Genomic DNA, 18372 nt, shown 5'->3' with positions numbered 1-18372 from the left:
TGTAAAAGCCATCATATAAATCCAAGCTCCAGATCCCTTATACATGTGTATATGTGTATACACACAGTTATCTCAAGTGTCCAAACTTGCCTTGTGTATTTGAATCTGATTATGTATTTCATGCAAACTGGTTCCCAAAGCTAAGAATGTGGACAATAAGACTGCCATGAGCTAGTTTTGCTCTCCAGCCTTCACCAATTCTGACATTGAATTCCCACATCTAAAGTATTATGCAATGTATTGAACACGTAGAGATTCTGCACATAAAACATTCTCAGGGAAACAGAAGTCTTAGAGAGCAAAGTAGTCATGGTTTTGAAAGCCAACAGTAATCATTTTCCTCAACAGAATTTCTGAAAATTGAGAATGTCAATTAAAACAAATAGTCTCCCACATCTCCCCAAACATGAAAATATAATACGGAAACCATTTCTATGGAAGACACATATAAGAGAACGTTCATAACACAGCCACAGGAACTAAAGCAGTGAGATGAGGCAGTTACAGAGCATCTACTAGCTATTGCATTGGTAGTGGTTTATAAAAAATACTATATATACTAAACTTTTAAGAGCTAGTAATATATTTAGCATATTTTGCCTTTTTTTTTTTTGCCACTGAATATAAAATTTTTTCCTAAATTGAACTAAATCTCCTATGCCCTGAGGAACAACAATAGACTAATACAAGAAAAATCAGAGTTAGCTTTGTGGATATTATTATCCAGAAAGCCCAAACTACATACAGCTAATATTCTTGGAAGCACATTTTACCAGCAGACTAAGCTACTGATTATATATATATATATGTGTGTGTGTGTGTGTGTGTGTATACATATATATATATATATATATTTTTTTTTTTTTTTTTGTTTTGTTTTGTTTTGTTTTGTTTTTTAAGCAAAGAGTTTGGTTTTACAGTGTTAACATGGCCTGGTGAGAGTAGAGAAGTGTAGTTGGGAGCCTGAGATTTCCCTCTGATCCCAGATCCACAATGGATACACTGGTTTTCTGTCTCCACTCTGAATAAAGCATATTGCTGCCTATAGAATATATTATTTGAGAATTCTCTGTAAAGCACTTTGGAAGCTTAATTATATATTTTTCTGAAATAATAAAGGGTAATTATTTGCTATCATGAAATGTGAAATTCCTACCCCGTAAACAAATATGTAAAACGATACATTTTAAAATTTCACCTCAGAATTTATGTCTTTTCTTCTGACATGTGACCCCCCACCCATAAAGAAAAAAAAATTTTTTTCCCCTTTCAACTGTCCTACATTAGGCCTGAATGTGGGAGGGAAGGAAGGAAGGTCCTTAAAGTAAGGCAGAGTATTCATTTAGGACAACCATCTGGCATTTATTTTAGGGAGGGGTTCCAGTATCCCTTTGAACTCTGTCTGCACAGGTTTTAGGCAGTCTCAAATTATGCACACATAAACCTCTAAATGCAATGCCTACAATCCCCAAAATGCTAGTTGCTAGACATAAAGAACTCATTCTTTATAGGGTACTTAAAAATGAGAACTAACAAAATACAAATAAAGGACTCTACTTTTTTGTATCAGTATTTCATTGAAGGATGAGATGGGTCTACGACTAGCAAAGGGAATAAATAAAAAGATGAGTCATAGTCAGCTGTTTTCTACCTAAACATTAGAGTTTAATGCCCCGCCCCCAAGAAAGAAAGGCACTCATATTAACACAGTATGTACAGTTGTTTTTAAAAAGACACTGTGTGACAGAAAGTAGAATTCTTGGGGTTGATTTTTCTTACTCTGTCTTTATTTATTTGCCTAAACTTTCCAGTGCCTCAACACACACCTCAAATAGGAGCTCATTACAGAGCATAAGGAGGCAGCAGCACACAGAATGCTAGAGTTTGCAGTTCTATTTGAGAAATTCATTGAAAAGACAAAAGTTTAGGTGTTATAATGTTGTTCAAACATTTTAGCATATTTTAAATATCTTAGCTTTAAACCATAATTTTCTAGTAAGAAAATAACAGTAAACAGCTTTTTGCACCCCCCCACCATGTGCTACTTTCTCTTGCAACTAAATCTTCAGCATCTTCTATAATTCAGGGGAGCTCAAGTAGAGATTGTTGTATAGCAAGTGTAGTTCCACTCTTAAATTGCATTTAGCCCATGTCATATGCCATCTGGTACTATGAGAGAAAATTGTAAGACTGACAATTTTTGTAGCAATATTACAGATCCTCTATACATGCAGTGCGTGCACATGCACACGCGCGCGCGCACACACACACACACACACACACACATTCACCAAATGCAAACTAGTATGAACTGAACACATCAAAATGACATAGATATATATGCTTTCCTACAGATGCTGCATAAAAATTCAAAAACTTACGTTTCCACATATCACCTAAGTCCTTATTTGAAGACCTAAGTGCTTTTTAGTGACAACCTGTATACACCTAACCCACTAATTATTAATGAATCTAAGTATGATCCCTAGCACTGCTTAAAAAAAAAAAAAAAAAAAAAAAAAAAAAGGAAAGAAATTAATGATGCTCTTAATTTAAATCAGAACTGTATTAGAAGAATAAGAAGTATGATTGAAGGTCTGGGCCTAGAGTTTCTAAAGATGTGATAGTGGATATTAATATTTATCAGATCCTTAAGTTTAAAAAACAACTAATACAGGTTTAGAAAATAATTAAAAGGTTCACAGTTCAAATTAGTGGGGATAAAAGAAGCATAAAATAACTATTCACGAAGATATAATAAACAAGTCATTGAAATCAAAGAATTTCTTCAGTTGCCATCAAAGGGCTCAAGTTTTGTATATAAGATGTGTCCTTATATAAGTAAACAAAAATTAATATTCTTAATGCAAGTGGGTTTCTGTGATTTTTAAATGTAGTTTAAAGTACAGCTAACTGATAATTCTAGAGCTGCATTTCTTGGCTGGGATTTAATGACTTTAAACAAAGTAATGAAGAAAACAAATTTAAATTAACTTACTCTATATGCAATAGCTCTCCCTAAGTATTATTCAAATCCATTAATTTCTCAATCATCACTCTATCCATCACTCATGACCAATCCCTTCCTTTCTTCAGTTATTCATTCATTTAATAAATGGTCAATGAGTCCTCACAATAAGCAAGGCACACAGTGGAGTCTGGAAATACTACATTACCAAAATAGGCATACATAAAAAAGGCAGGGTGAAGAGTGTTATGAAGGTGTTAGTTACCTACTGCTTTTTGCTTGTTTAGTATTCTGGATCCACAGGATGATGACCTGTTATTCTTCCAGTGAAAGTGTGATGAAATGGGTCAAATCTAAACCATCTTTCCCTTTTAACAACTACATATTTGCAGAAAAATAAGGCTAACAAGTCCCTGAAAAGAGACATATTCTTTCTACTGTATGAGCTCATTTAGGCAAAGACATTATCATGCTAGTCAGTTTAAATGTCAATCACTTGGGGAAAAAAAAAAAATCACTTGGGCAATTCTAAGTTTGCCTACCAACGAACACTTGAAAATGCAACTTTTAGAAATAAAGTAGCATACAAAAGTCAGTATCCTTTTGATGTTTGCATTCTCATTCTCTATTGAAAACTGTATTAAGAAAATAAGACCAAGGTATATTAAAGGACAGCATGGCTTCCGAAAGAGGTGGGTTGAGCAGTTAACAACAAAGGTGACCAAGATACTGGGCGAAAGGTATAAAAAGGCATGGTGCACTATAAAATTTTAACTCATGTTCATAGGATATTATCTATACTCATGTCCTGACTACTCATGTCCTGACGTGTATTCACATCAAAGTAGTTGCACTCACATTAAAGAAGCCCTATTACTTAGGATACTAAAAATGATGCTTGGGAAGACAGCTTCCAGAATTTGGCAACATGTTATTACTGGAATGTGTGGAACCTCCCATGTTGTCTCTGTGTAGTTTCTACCCAACCCCAACTGGAGTTGAAAATCATAAATCTAATGGGTTTTATCCATAGAAATTTACATAGACCTTGAGGTATCTGATTCGAAATAAGTTCTGTGCACAAAAGTTTGTGGAATTAAGTTCATTATGGCAATTATTTTCTCAAATATTATATGAACTATAAAAATGGTAATTTTTGCCCCAAGAGATAAGAGCAACATCTGTCTACTGAGGCCAGGCTAGATAATTTTCCTGTTGTTCTTATAAGTATATCATTCAGTTTGACAGTCTACCACTTAACAAAGTCATGATACTCAAATAAAGGATTTATTCCTCTTCCCTTAAAATAATACTTCTAACTCAAGTCCAGGCTAGTCACAAGACTGAGAGAGGAGAGATCTGCCTTTCCCTATAGCCTTCTCCCCACCCTACAGATTACTAAGCAAGTAAAAAGGAGAAGAGGCAAAGCATGGTGGTCATACTTATTTCTACAACTATTACTCACATTTGTATACATGTAGGACAAGAAACAGCTTCTACCATTAGAGAAACTTTTAGAGGGGCAGTTTCTATTGGCATTTCCTGTATGTGTGCGTGTGTTTGTGTATTTATAGATGGGCATGAAATTTACTGAAATAGAGAAGATAATATCTTCAGTAGGCATTCCTAAAATAAGACAGAAGAGAATTATAGACAAGTCAAAATGACCAAAAAATATGGAATGGAGTGGTAAAATAAAGAGAATGGTATATGGAAAGAAGAAACACAGACAACTTACAAAGGGGAAAATATAATAAGAAAGTAAACATTAACTGACCCTTTCCCCATCCCCACTTCACCAACCTGAAAAACTCAGCCCTTGTTATTGAAAATGTAAGATACAGCATTAATGTAGATACTTTGGTACCTCATCCCTGATAAAATCCAGTATCAAAGTGTTCTGTTTTATTTTCAGAATAAAAACTGAAGAATTAATCTCCTAAACTATTCTTTCCCCTGGCTTTTGCCAGTGAACTTTTCATAGTCCACAAAAATTTTGTAGTTTATCCAGTGTAATCTCAATAACTTAAATTTTTAAAAAGGAGTTTCTATGAATACATTTCTATGTATATTTCTCCCATTTTCCATGAATGATTTTGAGAAGAAAAAAAGTAGTAATAACTAAATATGGCATTCTGGGTTTTTAAAAAAAAATTTATTTTATCAGGGTTGATATGACTGTTTTGGCATATACCAAATATGAGGTAAAAAAACAATCTATCAAAGCTAGTAATAAAAATAATTTTCCAGTACTACACCTACATAAACTCTTAAATTAGATTTCGTTTTTAAATAACCATTTAAAAATGGGTTACATTGGAAGCATTTTTTCATATAAATTTTTAATACTTCTGACTTTGGTTATAATTAGTTTTTAACTTGAGTAGAATGTGCTAGAAAAACATAACTGATATATATTTTCATATATCCAAATATCTAGCCATTTGATTCTGAAAATAAATTAAGTTCTTCTGCATCTGTATTAATGTTTATAAGCTGAACTACAACATAAATTTTTAATTTAAAAAATCTGCCTATATAGCAATCAAAGTGAGGTGGGTGGATGCATATGTGAACCAATTATAAGAACGGAGTGAGAAGCCCCATATATAGAAATACAAAAGATGAGGAGTTAAAAGAAAAAATTTAAGACTCACTTTTTTGTAGGAAGGAGCTATACAATTATTGATCCCCAAAGGAATGCCAGTTCTTAATAAAATAAATAAAATGTGAAAGGTTTCCTATGGACTTTTAACCTAAAGATGAGGAACACATAGTTAGCCAGTGATAACAAACAGTCCATGCAACTATGTCAATAAGAAAGGAAAGCAATATTGCACTAAAAGGGGACCCTTATAGGATTAATCCACTTTCACTGACTCAAAGTGACTAGCCATTTCCTGTATGCTTTGGCATACCTGGCTTGCTCTATGTTCCGGCAAGTGGACAATACTTGATCAATGAACCTGTGCTCCATTTCTAGGCCCAAAGAATCTGAAGCTGGGGTCCGTTTCAAGCGTTTGGTTTCCTGGGAATAGCCTTGCTTGCTTGAGTCATTCAGTCCATCTATTTCCATTGCCTGAGACAGCCGAGGGTCTGCTGGGATGAGGTGTAAGTCACTCAAAGTCTTGCCAGGGCTGTCTGCAGGTGACAGCTGGGTCATGCTGTGAGGAAACCTACCGTTTAAGTGATGTTGAAGGTAGAAAACATGACGCCTGTGATGAAAGAGGGGGGAGGAAGAGAATTAAAAAAATCTCATTGCAAAGTCAAGCTTTTCAGGGGGAAAAAAAAGTTGATCATATCAACAAATACAAAGTACTGAGTTTGCTACCCACTTCATAACCCAAGGATAACAGGGGCAAGTAGGGAAAACGGTTGACATGAAGTCTGGGTATTTGGACTAATACTGGAGCTTACTGAATTGTGAGAAAGAACACTATTCTAAAAGGTTTTTTTCAATAAGCATTTACTGAGATGATGACAATAACTTAGAGTTATTACTTTCTGGTAACTTTAGCATGAAAGTAGAAATAGGTCTTAGTCCAATGAATATCTGCCATAAGCTATTATATAAAAAAAATAAAAAACTAATCTCAAGGACATCTTAGAAGACAAGCGAGTCTAGAAATGAGGGGAATTAAAGGGTTCATCTAGCTGCTTACTCCATAGCCTTTATCCAATTCTTTTAATTAAAATTATACATCTGTTGCAGTTGGTCTTATTATCTACAAATCAACTGACCTATCTTGTATATAAATCCATCAGTAGTTTTAAAACATCCATATGTAGTGGATCTGTGTTGAGCTCTGAGCAAAACACTTTAAAAGATACACTTTCTGTTCTTCCTCTAAGAAGGCAGTTCTCCTGTCCTTAAAAATCACCTGGAACTGTTTATTACAAATGAAATACTGATTTGGGGGAGGAGGCATCTTACCTATAGACAATATGATGAACTACATAGCTTCTAAGTTGTTATATCTTATCATCCATATTAGCAACTCTAACCCCTTAAAAGATAATTCTGTTTATTTCCCCTGATATTCTGAAGTTGATAAGGAACATATAATATATCCATTTTATAGAGGGTAAAACAATGGATAATGTAATGAATCAGCAGAAAACTGGCCTATATAATACATAGGTCCTCCAACTTTTTTCCTCCCTTCTCCTCACTCTCTAACTCCAATATTCATCTTGATGTGAATACTTTTTAAGTCCCAAGCCTTGCCACTGATATGCCTAAATAAATACAAAAGAGAAGAAAAATCTTCAATATCAAAACAACCTCAAGTCACTATCTTCTCTCTTGAAAATGTGGAATAAGGATGTCTTGATTTTAAAAGAGAATTTTTAGCTGGGCTTGATGGTAGATGCCTCTAATTGCACTGACTTGGGAGGCTGAGGTCTTTAAGAGAATCACAAGCTCAAGACCAACCTTAACAACTTAGTGAGACTTTGTCTCAAATGAGAAAAAAAAAAAAAAAGAAAAGAAAAGAAAAAAAGTGCTGGGGATGTGGCTCAGAGATAAAGGGTTCTATTCCTAGTATCAAACACACACACACACACACACACACACATACACAAAAGTGAATTCTCTATTCATGAAGATGCTAAAAAGGAGAGATTGTCATTAATCTTCTGAATATGTTGAGGGTGTACTAGCAGCTGAACAGATCTCCTCAAATAGCCTACAACAAATATTAGATTGGACAAGGGTAGATTTCAGTAACTTTATTAATATACAGACTTTTAAAATGCCTATTTCCTGACTAACACAAGCCTTATATTTATAAAATGAATTCTACAGACTGAAGTAGAATCTGTTTTTATGAAGTTGGGGATGCCTACAGAGAGGAAAATCCAAAGTAAATGAAGCAAGGCATTCACGTATCTGGGCCTCACTCCAACATGAAATTTACTCAACATCGAATATATTCAAAACTCAGCTTAATAATTGTTAACTCTCTTTCGCACCTTTCTACTAGTCCTTCTCTGCTTCCCAAGAGAAATTTTTCAATTTTTAACATTTAAATAAACAAAAAGTGTCAAGAGATTATACTTAATTTGCAGATCATTAGAGTAAAAAAATAATAAAACTTACTTTTTTTCAGGGTTTAATTAATAGTCTCAATTCTGACTATGCATCAAAATTATCAGTCCAGAATTTTTGGTTGTTTTTTCTTTTTAAACAACAATAAAACAAATGAAAACATTCCACCTCAGATATGCTAAATATTAGGGTCTCCAAAGAGGGAGTCCACAAACTTTTATTAGTCTTGTTTTCCTTTTATTTTGGAAGTAACACAGGTTATTCTGTTGCAAAGTAAAAGCTGACGACCACTGTCCTAAGCCACAGGCAAAGATCTGCATTAACTTCATGTTAATGATAATGATGATATGGGAACACAAACCCTTTCTTATTCATATAGGCAAAGCTCCAAAATCAGATGCCCATGAACACCCAAACAGGCAGAAGCCAGATGTAACACCTTCTGCAGCTCTCATCAGGACTTGCCAGTTTCATGCAGGAAATGGGTTTTTCTCTTCTCTTACCTATGACACCAAAGGGTTTCATGTCCTGGGTAAGAATCAATAAGATCTGTGCTGAATTCCACTTCTTCTTCAAGGAGATGGGGAAGATTTACCCTTAGTTCCTCTGTTGAAGCAGCTGCTTCTTCATCTTTTGGAAGAACTAGGGCTGGTTCATTTCTCAAAGGGTTTTGCTCCAATACAGAACTGTCTATCACAGTTTGATTAATCAAAGATTTTAACAAAAACTGGCGGTAGTGAAATCCACTGTGGTCTGAAACATGCATGGATGCCCAATGTTTAGTAGAAGATAGTTCGTCAAGAAGAATCTTGAGGGAAGAAAAAAGGAAAATGAGAAGAATTTCCAAAGGTTTTTCTTTTCTATTAGCACCTCTAATTTCTCTCCTTTTTTTTTTTAAAACAATACCATTCCCACCAATATTTTGTACACCTTATCTAGCACAGTGCTGTCATTTAGAAGTTTAATGCATGCTGGTATCTCTTTTCCCTCATAAAGTTATAGGAATTTCTTTTAAAACTACAGAATCAAAGGACTGGTCATTCTTTCTCTTGACCTTGACTATTGACATTCTGATAGGCACCCAGAGAAAAGTCAAATTTTAAAATAACATCAAACATTAAGAAGTTTACTTACAAGTAATGTTAATATAGAAGGAAAATATAAACGCAGAGGTTAATCTGATATAAACTTCATTGTATTTTATATGTATTATATCTAATATACATGAATATACACTATATGTTCAACAATAGACTAAATGTAATTATCTGTTCTTCTATTACCTGTAAGTGCCATGAAGTCAGAAACCACACCTGTTTTGTTCACTACTTAATTCTAAGAGCTTAGTACAAAACCATGATGTGTGAATATAGGATTTTGTAAGGGCTCATGACTATTTTGTCTCAAATTCGCCATCAATGATAAATGACCTTTAAAGTAGATGAAATAAAATTCAGCAGTAAACTGTTCAAATCTTTGTATTACCAATCCCGTGAATAAAAGAATTTCAAATGGAATGACAGAAACAAAAGCAGCATTTGTTGGGGGCAGAGAGGAGAAAGAAAAGAAAGTTTTGGCACTATCTTGAAGAGAAAGTCCAAGAACTTTGAACAATGAACAGAATTATCAAGGGTCCACCACAATCCATCTGGGGATTTTTAGACCAACTAAAGAAAAACAGACATACACTTGTCAACAGTGAATAATAGACAGCATGAGGTCAAATGATGCCTTAACCTGTCTGTCACAGGTTCCAAGAAAATACCTTCTGTAATATGATATCCTCTCCACTCCTCACACACCACTTTCTTTCCTACAAATCTTTCTCTCTTCTGAACCTCCATAGTACTTTTATGATCCACCATATACACTGAAAAATTTTTTGCATGTCTTCATTCACACTAAATTCTGAAGGTGCTTTAATTTGTTTTTAAACTCTGCAAGATGCTTATTCATTTCTAACTCATGTGTCCATTACCCCATGCCCACTGTCATCAAAGTGGATACATATTTTATGAAGGAATGACTGAATGAAAAATTTAATGAAAGACGTGACAAGTACAAAGGAGTAAGCCCACTTCCGAGTAGGATATTCAGGGTTTATCAATGATGTGTTTTAAACATCTCCTGAAAGCCCTAATCAGTTTATTAATCCATCTAAATTTATTAAAGAGGCAATAGCTCAAGAGTCTGAGAAATGGAAAATGAGATGATATTTTTGATTTTAAAAGGGGAGCAAAAATAGTACCAGATGACTTTCTACCTGGAAAAAAAATTAATCTTAAGGTCATTACATTTTTTTTGAAGAATCAACCTGCAGGACATGAGGCTAAAATACAGCAGCTTTTTACTTTGAGCCTGGTATCTTAATATGGATTGAAAAAGAATACTCCACTTATTTAAAATGAACCTATATGCCATGAAAAATTTTTGGATTATTTCTTACAGAATATTTCTATGTTAAAAATGAAATTAAGGTCTGGGGCTGGAGTTCAGTGGTAAAGTGCTTGTCTCCCACATATGAGGCTCTGGGTTTGATCCTCAGCACCACATAAAAATAAAATAAAAAGATACTGAGTCCATCTACAACTAAAAAAAATTTTTTTAAATAAAATTAATTTTGAGGAAAAAAGAACATAGGTAAAAGATTTTCAACAAGATTAATTTCTTAAAAAACAATCTTACACTGTTTAAGAAAAAAATTACCATATTCTTTTCCTTATATAAGGATGCATTATTAATCCAAAGTAAAAACTTTAACAAGAATTTTAGGGCATTTTGTCACCAGAAGGAAAAGGTATACAGATAAAGGCAATAACCAAAAACAAATCAATTACTTTAAAATAATCTTGAAGACATATAAAGATAGGGATTAAATCTAAGATACTGACAAAATGAATGCCTTTATGTGATACACCTGAATGAACTTAGTCTTTTCTAACTTCCATATTAAAATATAAGTAAATAACCTAAAAGAGAACTAAAGAAGCAGGGCTATGAATTAGAATAATAACAGTTTTAAAATGAAAGACTACAGAAAATACACATGCCATCAGTTTTGTACATTTTTTAACAACTTCTAGTTTTCATTCTAATTATAAAAGTGATATTATAAAAAATGTAAATAAAAATATTTTTAAAAAAGCAAAAATAACCTATTATCCTATGGGCCATAGATTACTACTCTTAACACTCTGACATATATCCAATCTTTCAGCTTTTTTTCCTACTCATGCCTTTACAAAGAGGTTTTTTTTTTTTTTTTTTAATTAGAGTTTAATGGTTATACATAGTATTTGGGTTCATCCTGACAATCTCATACATGCACGGAAATTGATTTCAGTTCATTGTCCCTCAAAGAGTTTATTTTTAACACAAATTCAGGATATTCTTTTGTACCCATTCTATTCCACTTAAATTATAAGCACATTCTCATAGCATTAAATATTATTCTATGACATACTTTTAAGTCTTGAAAAATTTTTTTATCCTACAGATAGTACAATTTTAACTATTCCCCTAGTTATTTCTACTCATATAAGTAATATTCTTATATATAAATTCATGTGCATATCTAATTCTTTGGGAGAAATTTCTATAAGTATACTTGCTGGAACAGAGAACAATTGTGTAAGCTTTTGATATATACTGTCAAAGTACCCTCTAGAAATGCTGTATAATTTATATTTCTATTGGAAGTACATTAATGCCTATATCCTAGATTTTTCATCAATACCTTAATCTTCACTAATTTAGTAAGTAAAAACACCATGTTTCATTTAACTTACATTTCTTTAGTTATCATAAAGCCTAAATATTTTTGTATACTTACTTTTCCTTTGTTTCTTCCTTATGAAGTGCCTAATTCTCTTCATTTATGAGTTACCTAATTTTGTATTTGTAAGTCATTTTTTAGTTTTTAAAATATTTATAAATTAAAGAGATAAAGTTTCAATTTGTCACACATACTGTAAATATTTTTTCTCAATATATAATTGCAATTGATTTTTAAATCCTTTCCCCCACCTCCAGGTTTACTGTGATACAAATGACAAATAAAAATTGTGTATATTTATGGTGTACAATGTAATGTTTTATGTGTGTACTGTGAAATGAATATCACAATCAAGCTAATTAACTGATCACCTCATAGTTGTCAGGGTTAGAACATTTAAGATCTACTCTTTGCAATTTCCAAATATGTTATAAATAAAACAGATCTCCAAAACTTATTTATCCTAACTGAAACTTTGTACCAGCAACTCTCAATGCTTCAACCCACTCCCAACTCCTACAACTATCATTCTTTTTATGTAATATGAGGTAAAATATATATATATATTTTAAAAATATTCTTTTTAAAAAGTAAGTTTTTATCAACACCATAAATTGAACAAAGACTCTTTTCTCTAATTATATGAAATGTCATAGTCATCATTAATGAAATCTGTACATAGTATGTAATGGGATTTGTTTCTGGGTTTTGTATTCTATCCACTTATTTTTGAAACAGTACCATAGTTTTAATTATTCTCTTAATAAACATTTAACTATCTAATGCTATAGTGTTCATTTCCTTTTATTCAACAATTTCTTAACTATTCTTTAAGATATTGTTTCTAATCAACTCTGTGAAGTCAATTTTTGAAGTTAAAAAATAAATCAGTAGTTTTTAGTATACTCAAGAGTTGTAGAACCGTCACTATCTAATGTAAAACATTTTCATCACACCCCAAAAATAAAAACAAAAACAAAACCCCAAACCAGACCAAAATAAACCAAAAAAACCCATTCTCATTTATGAGTCATTCCCCAGTCTCTCCTCCCTAGTGTCTGGCACTCAATAATCTGATTTGTATATATTGAACATATCATATAAATGGAATTATGTATTATACAGCTGCTTTCAATCAGTAAAATGTTTCCAGGCTCATTCATATTATAGGATGTACCAGTATTTCGTTCCTTTATTATGACCAATATTCCATTCCATGCACATACCACATAATTATTTTCCTTTTCACAGATGATACACATTTTGGGTTGCTAACACTCTTCAGCTACTATGAATAATGTGGCTGTTTTGGTATGAACAAGCTTTCAATTCTCTTGGGTATATACCTACGAGTAGAACTTCAGGGTTCTCCATGGTCACTATTTTTTTCCCTCAAGAATACAATATATTGGTTTTAACTATGTTTTTGCATATATACTAATTCCACGTATAATGTGAGGAAATGCCATAGGAACTGTACCATTTTACATTCTTACCAGCAACAAGTCCTCTAATGTCTCTATATCTTTATAAACACTAGTTATCTGTTTTTCTTTTAGTCATTTTAGTTGGTTTGAAACAGTATCTCATTCACTGTGGCTTTGATTTGCATTCCTTTAAGGTTAATAATGCTGAACGCTTTTTATGTCCTTACTGACCATAACACATTCCCAGCCCTTACCACCACCATTTATTGGGTATTGAACTCAGGGTCACTCCACCACTGAGCCACATCCCCAGCCCTGTTTCGTATTTTATTTAGAGACAGGGTCTCACCAAGTTGCTTAGTGCCTCGTTTTTACTGAGGCTGGCTTTGAACTCTTGATCGTCCTGCCTCAACCTCCTGAGCTCCTGGGATTACAGGTGTGGGCCACTCTGCCCAGACCCCAGTCCCTTTTTTCCTGTTTTATTTTGAGGCAGGGTCGAACTAAGTCTTTTGAGATAGGGCCTCATTAAGTTGCTCAGGTTGGTCTCAAACTTGCAATCTTCCTGCCTCAGCCTCCCAAATTGATGTGATTACAGGCATGTACCACCATGCAGAGCTGTATATCTTTTCTGAAGAAGCTACCATGTGTTTTTTTCAGATGACATACCATATCAATTTTAAAAAATTGATTAGTACTTCTGTGTGACATTGAGTCTTCCCTCCTACCCTACCCTCAAAAATAAGATTTTAAAATTGTCTAAAAATACATGTTCACTTAAACACAGACATCATAGAGAAACATAAAATAGCACTATTAACCATTTTTTAGTCTCTAACCCTTTTTTGACTAAAAAACTAATATATCCATATTATAAAATTAAGAAAAAATATCCATTAATTATACATGTATGTGTACATATCTGGAGCATTTACTATATACTAGGCAATGTTCCAAACACTTATAAGTGTTTTATTATCTCATTTAATGCTTAAAAGATTAAAATTATATGAAGCATCCCACATATTTAGCTTATGATCTTAACCTATTATGAATTTCTATCTTAAGATAATTTTCTAAGTACTATGTTTAGGAGCAACAAAATATTCTAATCTGTGATAAACTGTAATGCAACTAATCCCTCAATACTAGACAATTAGTCTTTAAGTTTTTCTCTATTTTAAATGCGACTTTTATATATCAGACCTTCATATTTAATATAATGGCCAATGTTTATTGGCTTCTTAGTAAAAGCACTGTGGTAGCCTCTTTATGTGAATCTGTCCATTCAAAGGAAGCCAAAAGTTAAGAGACGCTATCTCCTTCAAGGTTACAGAGCAAATTGGAGGTACAGTCAGGATGCAAATTAGGTCTGCATGAACATAGAATGGAGACTTAAGTCATTATACAATACTGCATCCCTGTTATTTCTTTAGGATGAATTCCTGTATGTAGAATTGTTAAAGATAACACCCTGCCCCATCTTTTAAAGTCTATTAAATGCTGACATGTTGCCCTTCAGTAAGATAACAATTTTTACAATGTTTATTTTCATACTCATATCATGCTGGATACTAGCACTTTAAAAAGTCATTTTCAATTTCCTAAGTTAAAAAAAAGCCAGTTTATTTTTCATATATTTTTAAGTTGCTCTAGATTACTGGTACTTCTAATATTACTTCCTCTAGTAGTCAAAGCATAGCAGCAGAACATGTTATCCTAGCTGGATCCAATGGTTTGTAACAACAGCAAGGGGATTTTGAAAAGTCAGCACTCTTTCCTGAACACAATGAGAGCAAAAGATGCTGAGTGGCAATGGTGACAGGAAGAATAGCAGGCCTCCACATCCCCCAAGGGAGGTCAAGGAAGGTTGACAACATGTGAGCCTATGAGTAGATCAAGACAGCTCAGCCAAGAGTCCACTAATGAGCTGTCGTCTTTAACATAAGATGGCCTCAAATAACAAAAATGGCACCTTGGTCCCTTATTCCCGGTTTTATGGAATGCCACTTGAAAAGGTCTACAACATGGCAGGAGTCTTTCCAAAGACCTCTCAGCTCACCTGGAATCTGCCTTCCTTTTAACCCACATCACTTCCCATTATCAAATTGCGGAGTGCTTTAAAGTACTTCATAACACTGACAACACATCAGATAACATGTATGCGCGCTTCAGCTGTTTCCAATGGCTAGAGGAAGAGCTATTTTTCTGTTCTCCCATGTATCCTGAGATTCCTTCAGTCCCTTCAAGTATCATACTGCTTTATAAGTGTTGATTTGCTTCACCAACTAGTTTCAACTTATTGAGAGCAAGCTCTTGTCTTTACTACCATAATCAGTACACAGGAGAGTGACTGGGAATGATGGGGATTTGGCACTTTTTCATGAATAAATTACACTGAATTGATCGAGCAAACTGGCAGCCAATTTTACCTAAATTTTTTATCCATGGGAGAAGAAATAAAAGAACTAAAATTTAGTGAGCCTCTATAAGATGCCTAGTACCACACATTAATTCAGGCAATAATTCTCACAATAATTCAGAGATAGACAGTAGAGTCCTCATTTAAAAAATGAAAACATTAAAGTCTTATTCTCCATATATAGCTGGTAAGGGCAGAATCTGAAGTCAGGATGATGGGAGTCTAAGCTTTGATCTTTTTTCTACTCTAGCAGGTGGACTCCTCTCCTAAAACTCATAGCCATGTAAACTGGAAGAGAAAGGGATACTCTTCCAAAATTGTTAGCTTAAAACCTTCTAAAAGTAAAAAAATCTCTCATTTGTCCTGGAACAATCTCTGGCTAGGAAACAAAATAGGGAATGAGAACCTGGGAAAGGAGAGTATAAAACTACAGAAAGAGTATAAAACTACAGAAAGTTTCCCCATGAATTTGAAAACATCACTCAGGATACTAAAACCTCCATTTCAACCTCTTTTAAACATCCCAAGCATGGGAAACTTTCTAGGAAAGTACCTTAGATTCTTATGGCATTGTAATACCATAAGAAAAAAAGAAAAAAAAAAAATTGGGATGATATAATATATAAAAAAAAGAACAAGGGATACCTGGCTTTCAGTGATGAATAATAAATGGTGCAACTGTGGCTAAGTCTAAACCATTAAAATTTTCTGGAAACCTCCATCTCCTAATTTTTAAACGAAATTAGGTTATAAGAGGTTCCAACATGACACTGCAACCAAATAATTCCCTGAACTTGTAGATACCACCCTCACTCTGATTTGGAGGCCTGGAATAGAACTTAGGCCTCAGGTAATTTATAGGCTCTGTCAAGTTTGGAAACACCTGGGTGGTACCTACAGTTCTCCCCCCAACTTCTAGGAGAGGAAATTGGGAAGAGATAGCCAAGTGATTCAGCACAGTAAGTCACATAACCAGAGACTACCAGAAAATAGTTCCAATTCTAAAACACTGAATAATCTTTTCCAGTTCAGGAGAAAGTGACTATGCAACCTTCCCTAAATGTTTTTGTTTTTTGTTTTTTGTTTTTGTGGTGCCGGGGATCGAACCCAGGGCCTTGTGCATGCAAGGCAAGCACTCTACCAACTGAGCTATCTCCCCAGCCCCTTCCCTGAATGTTTTAACCTTCCTTTGGTCTACCAATACACTAGCCTTACTGGTGCCCCAAAATCACACTAGTGAATAAAGTAAACACTTCTGTACCTGGGTTTGATCCCCAGCACCACAAAAACAAAAAACAAAAAACAAAAACAAACCCACACTTTGTAATTGCCAGGTGTTCTCTAGAGGTATCAGCAGACACGATCTGCTCAGGCTGCTGAACCATTACTTCCTCTACTTCTTTAGAGCTAGCTTTGAAGTTCTTTTGAGGAAGAACTACTTCCAGAAAATTTAAAGAGCAGACTCAGTCTGCCCCCTAGGACTGAATAATAAACCTACCTTGACATCTAGCTTGGCCAAGTGTTGTAAAACCCAGATGCGATGAGACCAGGCATTATAATTGCTTGGATATCTCCCTGCTGCTTCACCACAGACTTCCATCTCTTCTTGTATTAGTCGCTGTGTCCTCTCTGCAGGAATTGTTCCCAAGTTTCCTTTGGTCACAAAGGAAGGCAAGGAAGTTTCCTGAATTAGGTGCTGTAGCACCCATCGCCTGTTAAGGAAGCATGTGGGGAAAAGGAGGAGGAAAGAACATAAACCAGAGAGGAAAATAGTCTTCTTTGTTCAGTGTACTCTGCATTTACAGACAATGCAAAATAGTCCTATCCCTAAGTCCAATTTTGGGAGAGGTAAGAAGGGGTTGTTGTTTTGAAGACAAATTTAGGAGCACGGATAAAACAGGACAAAAAGAAAAGAAAAATCTTTCTAAAACTTTAAAATCTGTCCAAAAAAAGAACGTCATCAGTTCTTAATTACAACTCCCAAACTCCATTTGATCAGGAAATGTAAAGGGAACTAGTCTGTATATTTGTGTGTAGTGGTGATGGTTATGGACTATTAATTAATGGCTGTTAAATATTAGCAGCTGAGTCACGGTTCACATCTTCAATTACATGTGCATGCCTCACCCCATGTATATTTGTTTGCAAACAAGCAGCTGTACTTGGAAAGCTTACATTAGGCAAAATTTCTATATTATAGCATAAAATCTAGAAGAAAATAAATACAATATAATTTAAACCATCAGAAGTTTTAAAATGTCTTTATCCATAGATTTTTCCCTGTGTCTATTTAAGATCTGCATTAGTATATATTCAAACCAAAAGCAGAAAAAAGAATTTTTAATTACTTAATTCTTTTGTTTGTACAAATATTTTCCTCTTATGAAAGCATTCTTTTAGACTAAAAATTTCCAACTCAGAGGTAGAAAACTGAGTAAGAAAACTCATTTTGTTATGTTTAAATAATGGAAGGTTTTGTTTAACAAAATTATTATTTATTAAAAAAATTACAGACAATTGTTGGATGCATTTTGTAATATTTTCCGTGCCCTGCCCCACCCCCTTTTAAGCCCCATATAACACAATCCTATAACTCTCTGAAGCCTATTCCAATTTCTAGTAAAGAAGAAAATACAACTACAGTTTGAGAGGAGTGCCATGCAACGCTAGCCAGAGGAACAATTATAGCTAAGACACCTTGTACTGACAACATCACAGATATGCCCAGGATTA

The 18372-nt window shown here is 34.0% G+C and overlaps 1 protein-coding gene across 1 annotated transcript in view; it reads right to left on the bottom strand.

Moving 5' to 3' along the window:
• Positions 1-5062: 5062 nt before the first annotated feature.
• Positions 5063-18372, bottom strand: part of PTAR1 (protein prenyltransferase alpha subunit repeat containing 1) — a 45756-nt gene continuing 32446 nt past the window's right edge. The window contains exons 5-7 of the mRNA XM_079112045.1: positions 17138-17351; positions 8522-8826; positions 5063-6183 (exon numbers count right to left, since the gene is read on the bottom strand). Of these exons, the coding sequence (XP_078968171.1) occupies positions 5841-6183; positions 8522-8826; positions 17138-17351 (862 nt within the window). The 3' untranslated portion in view covers positions 5063-5840. The remainder of the gene's footprint in view (positions 6184-8521; positions 8827-17137; positions 17352-18372) is intronic.

The sequence above is a fragment of the Sciurus vulgaris genome (assembly GCF_902686455.1).
Source record: "Sciurus vulgaris genome assembly, chromosome: 15".
NCBI lineage: Eukaryota > Metazoa > Chordata > Mammalia > Rodentia > Sciuridae > Sciurus > Sciurus vulgaris.
The sequence above is the reverse complement of the archived record's forward strand: the minus strand, read 5'-3'. Positions and strand labels throughout refer to the sequence as shown.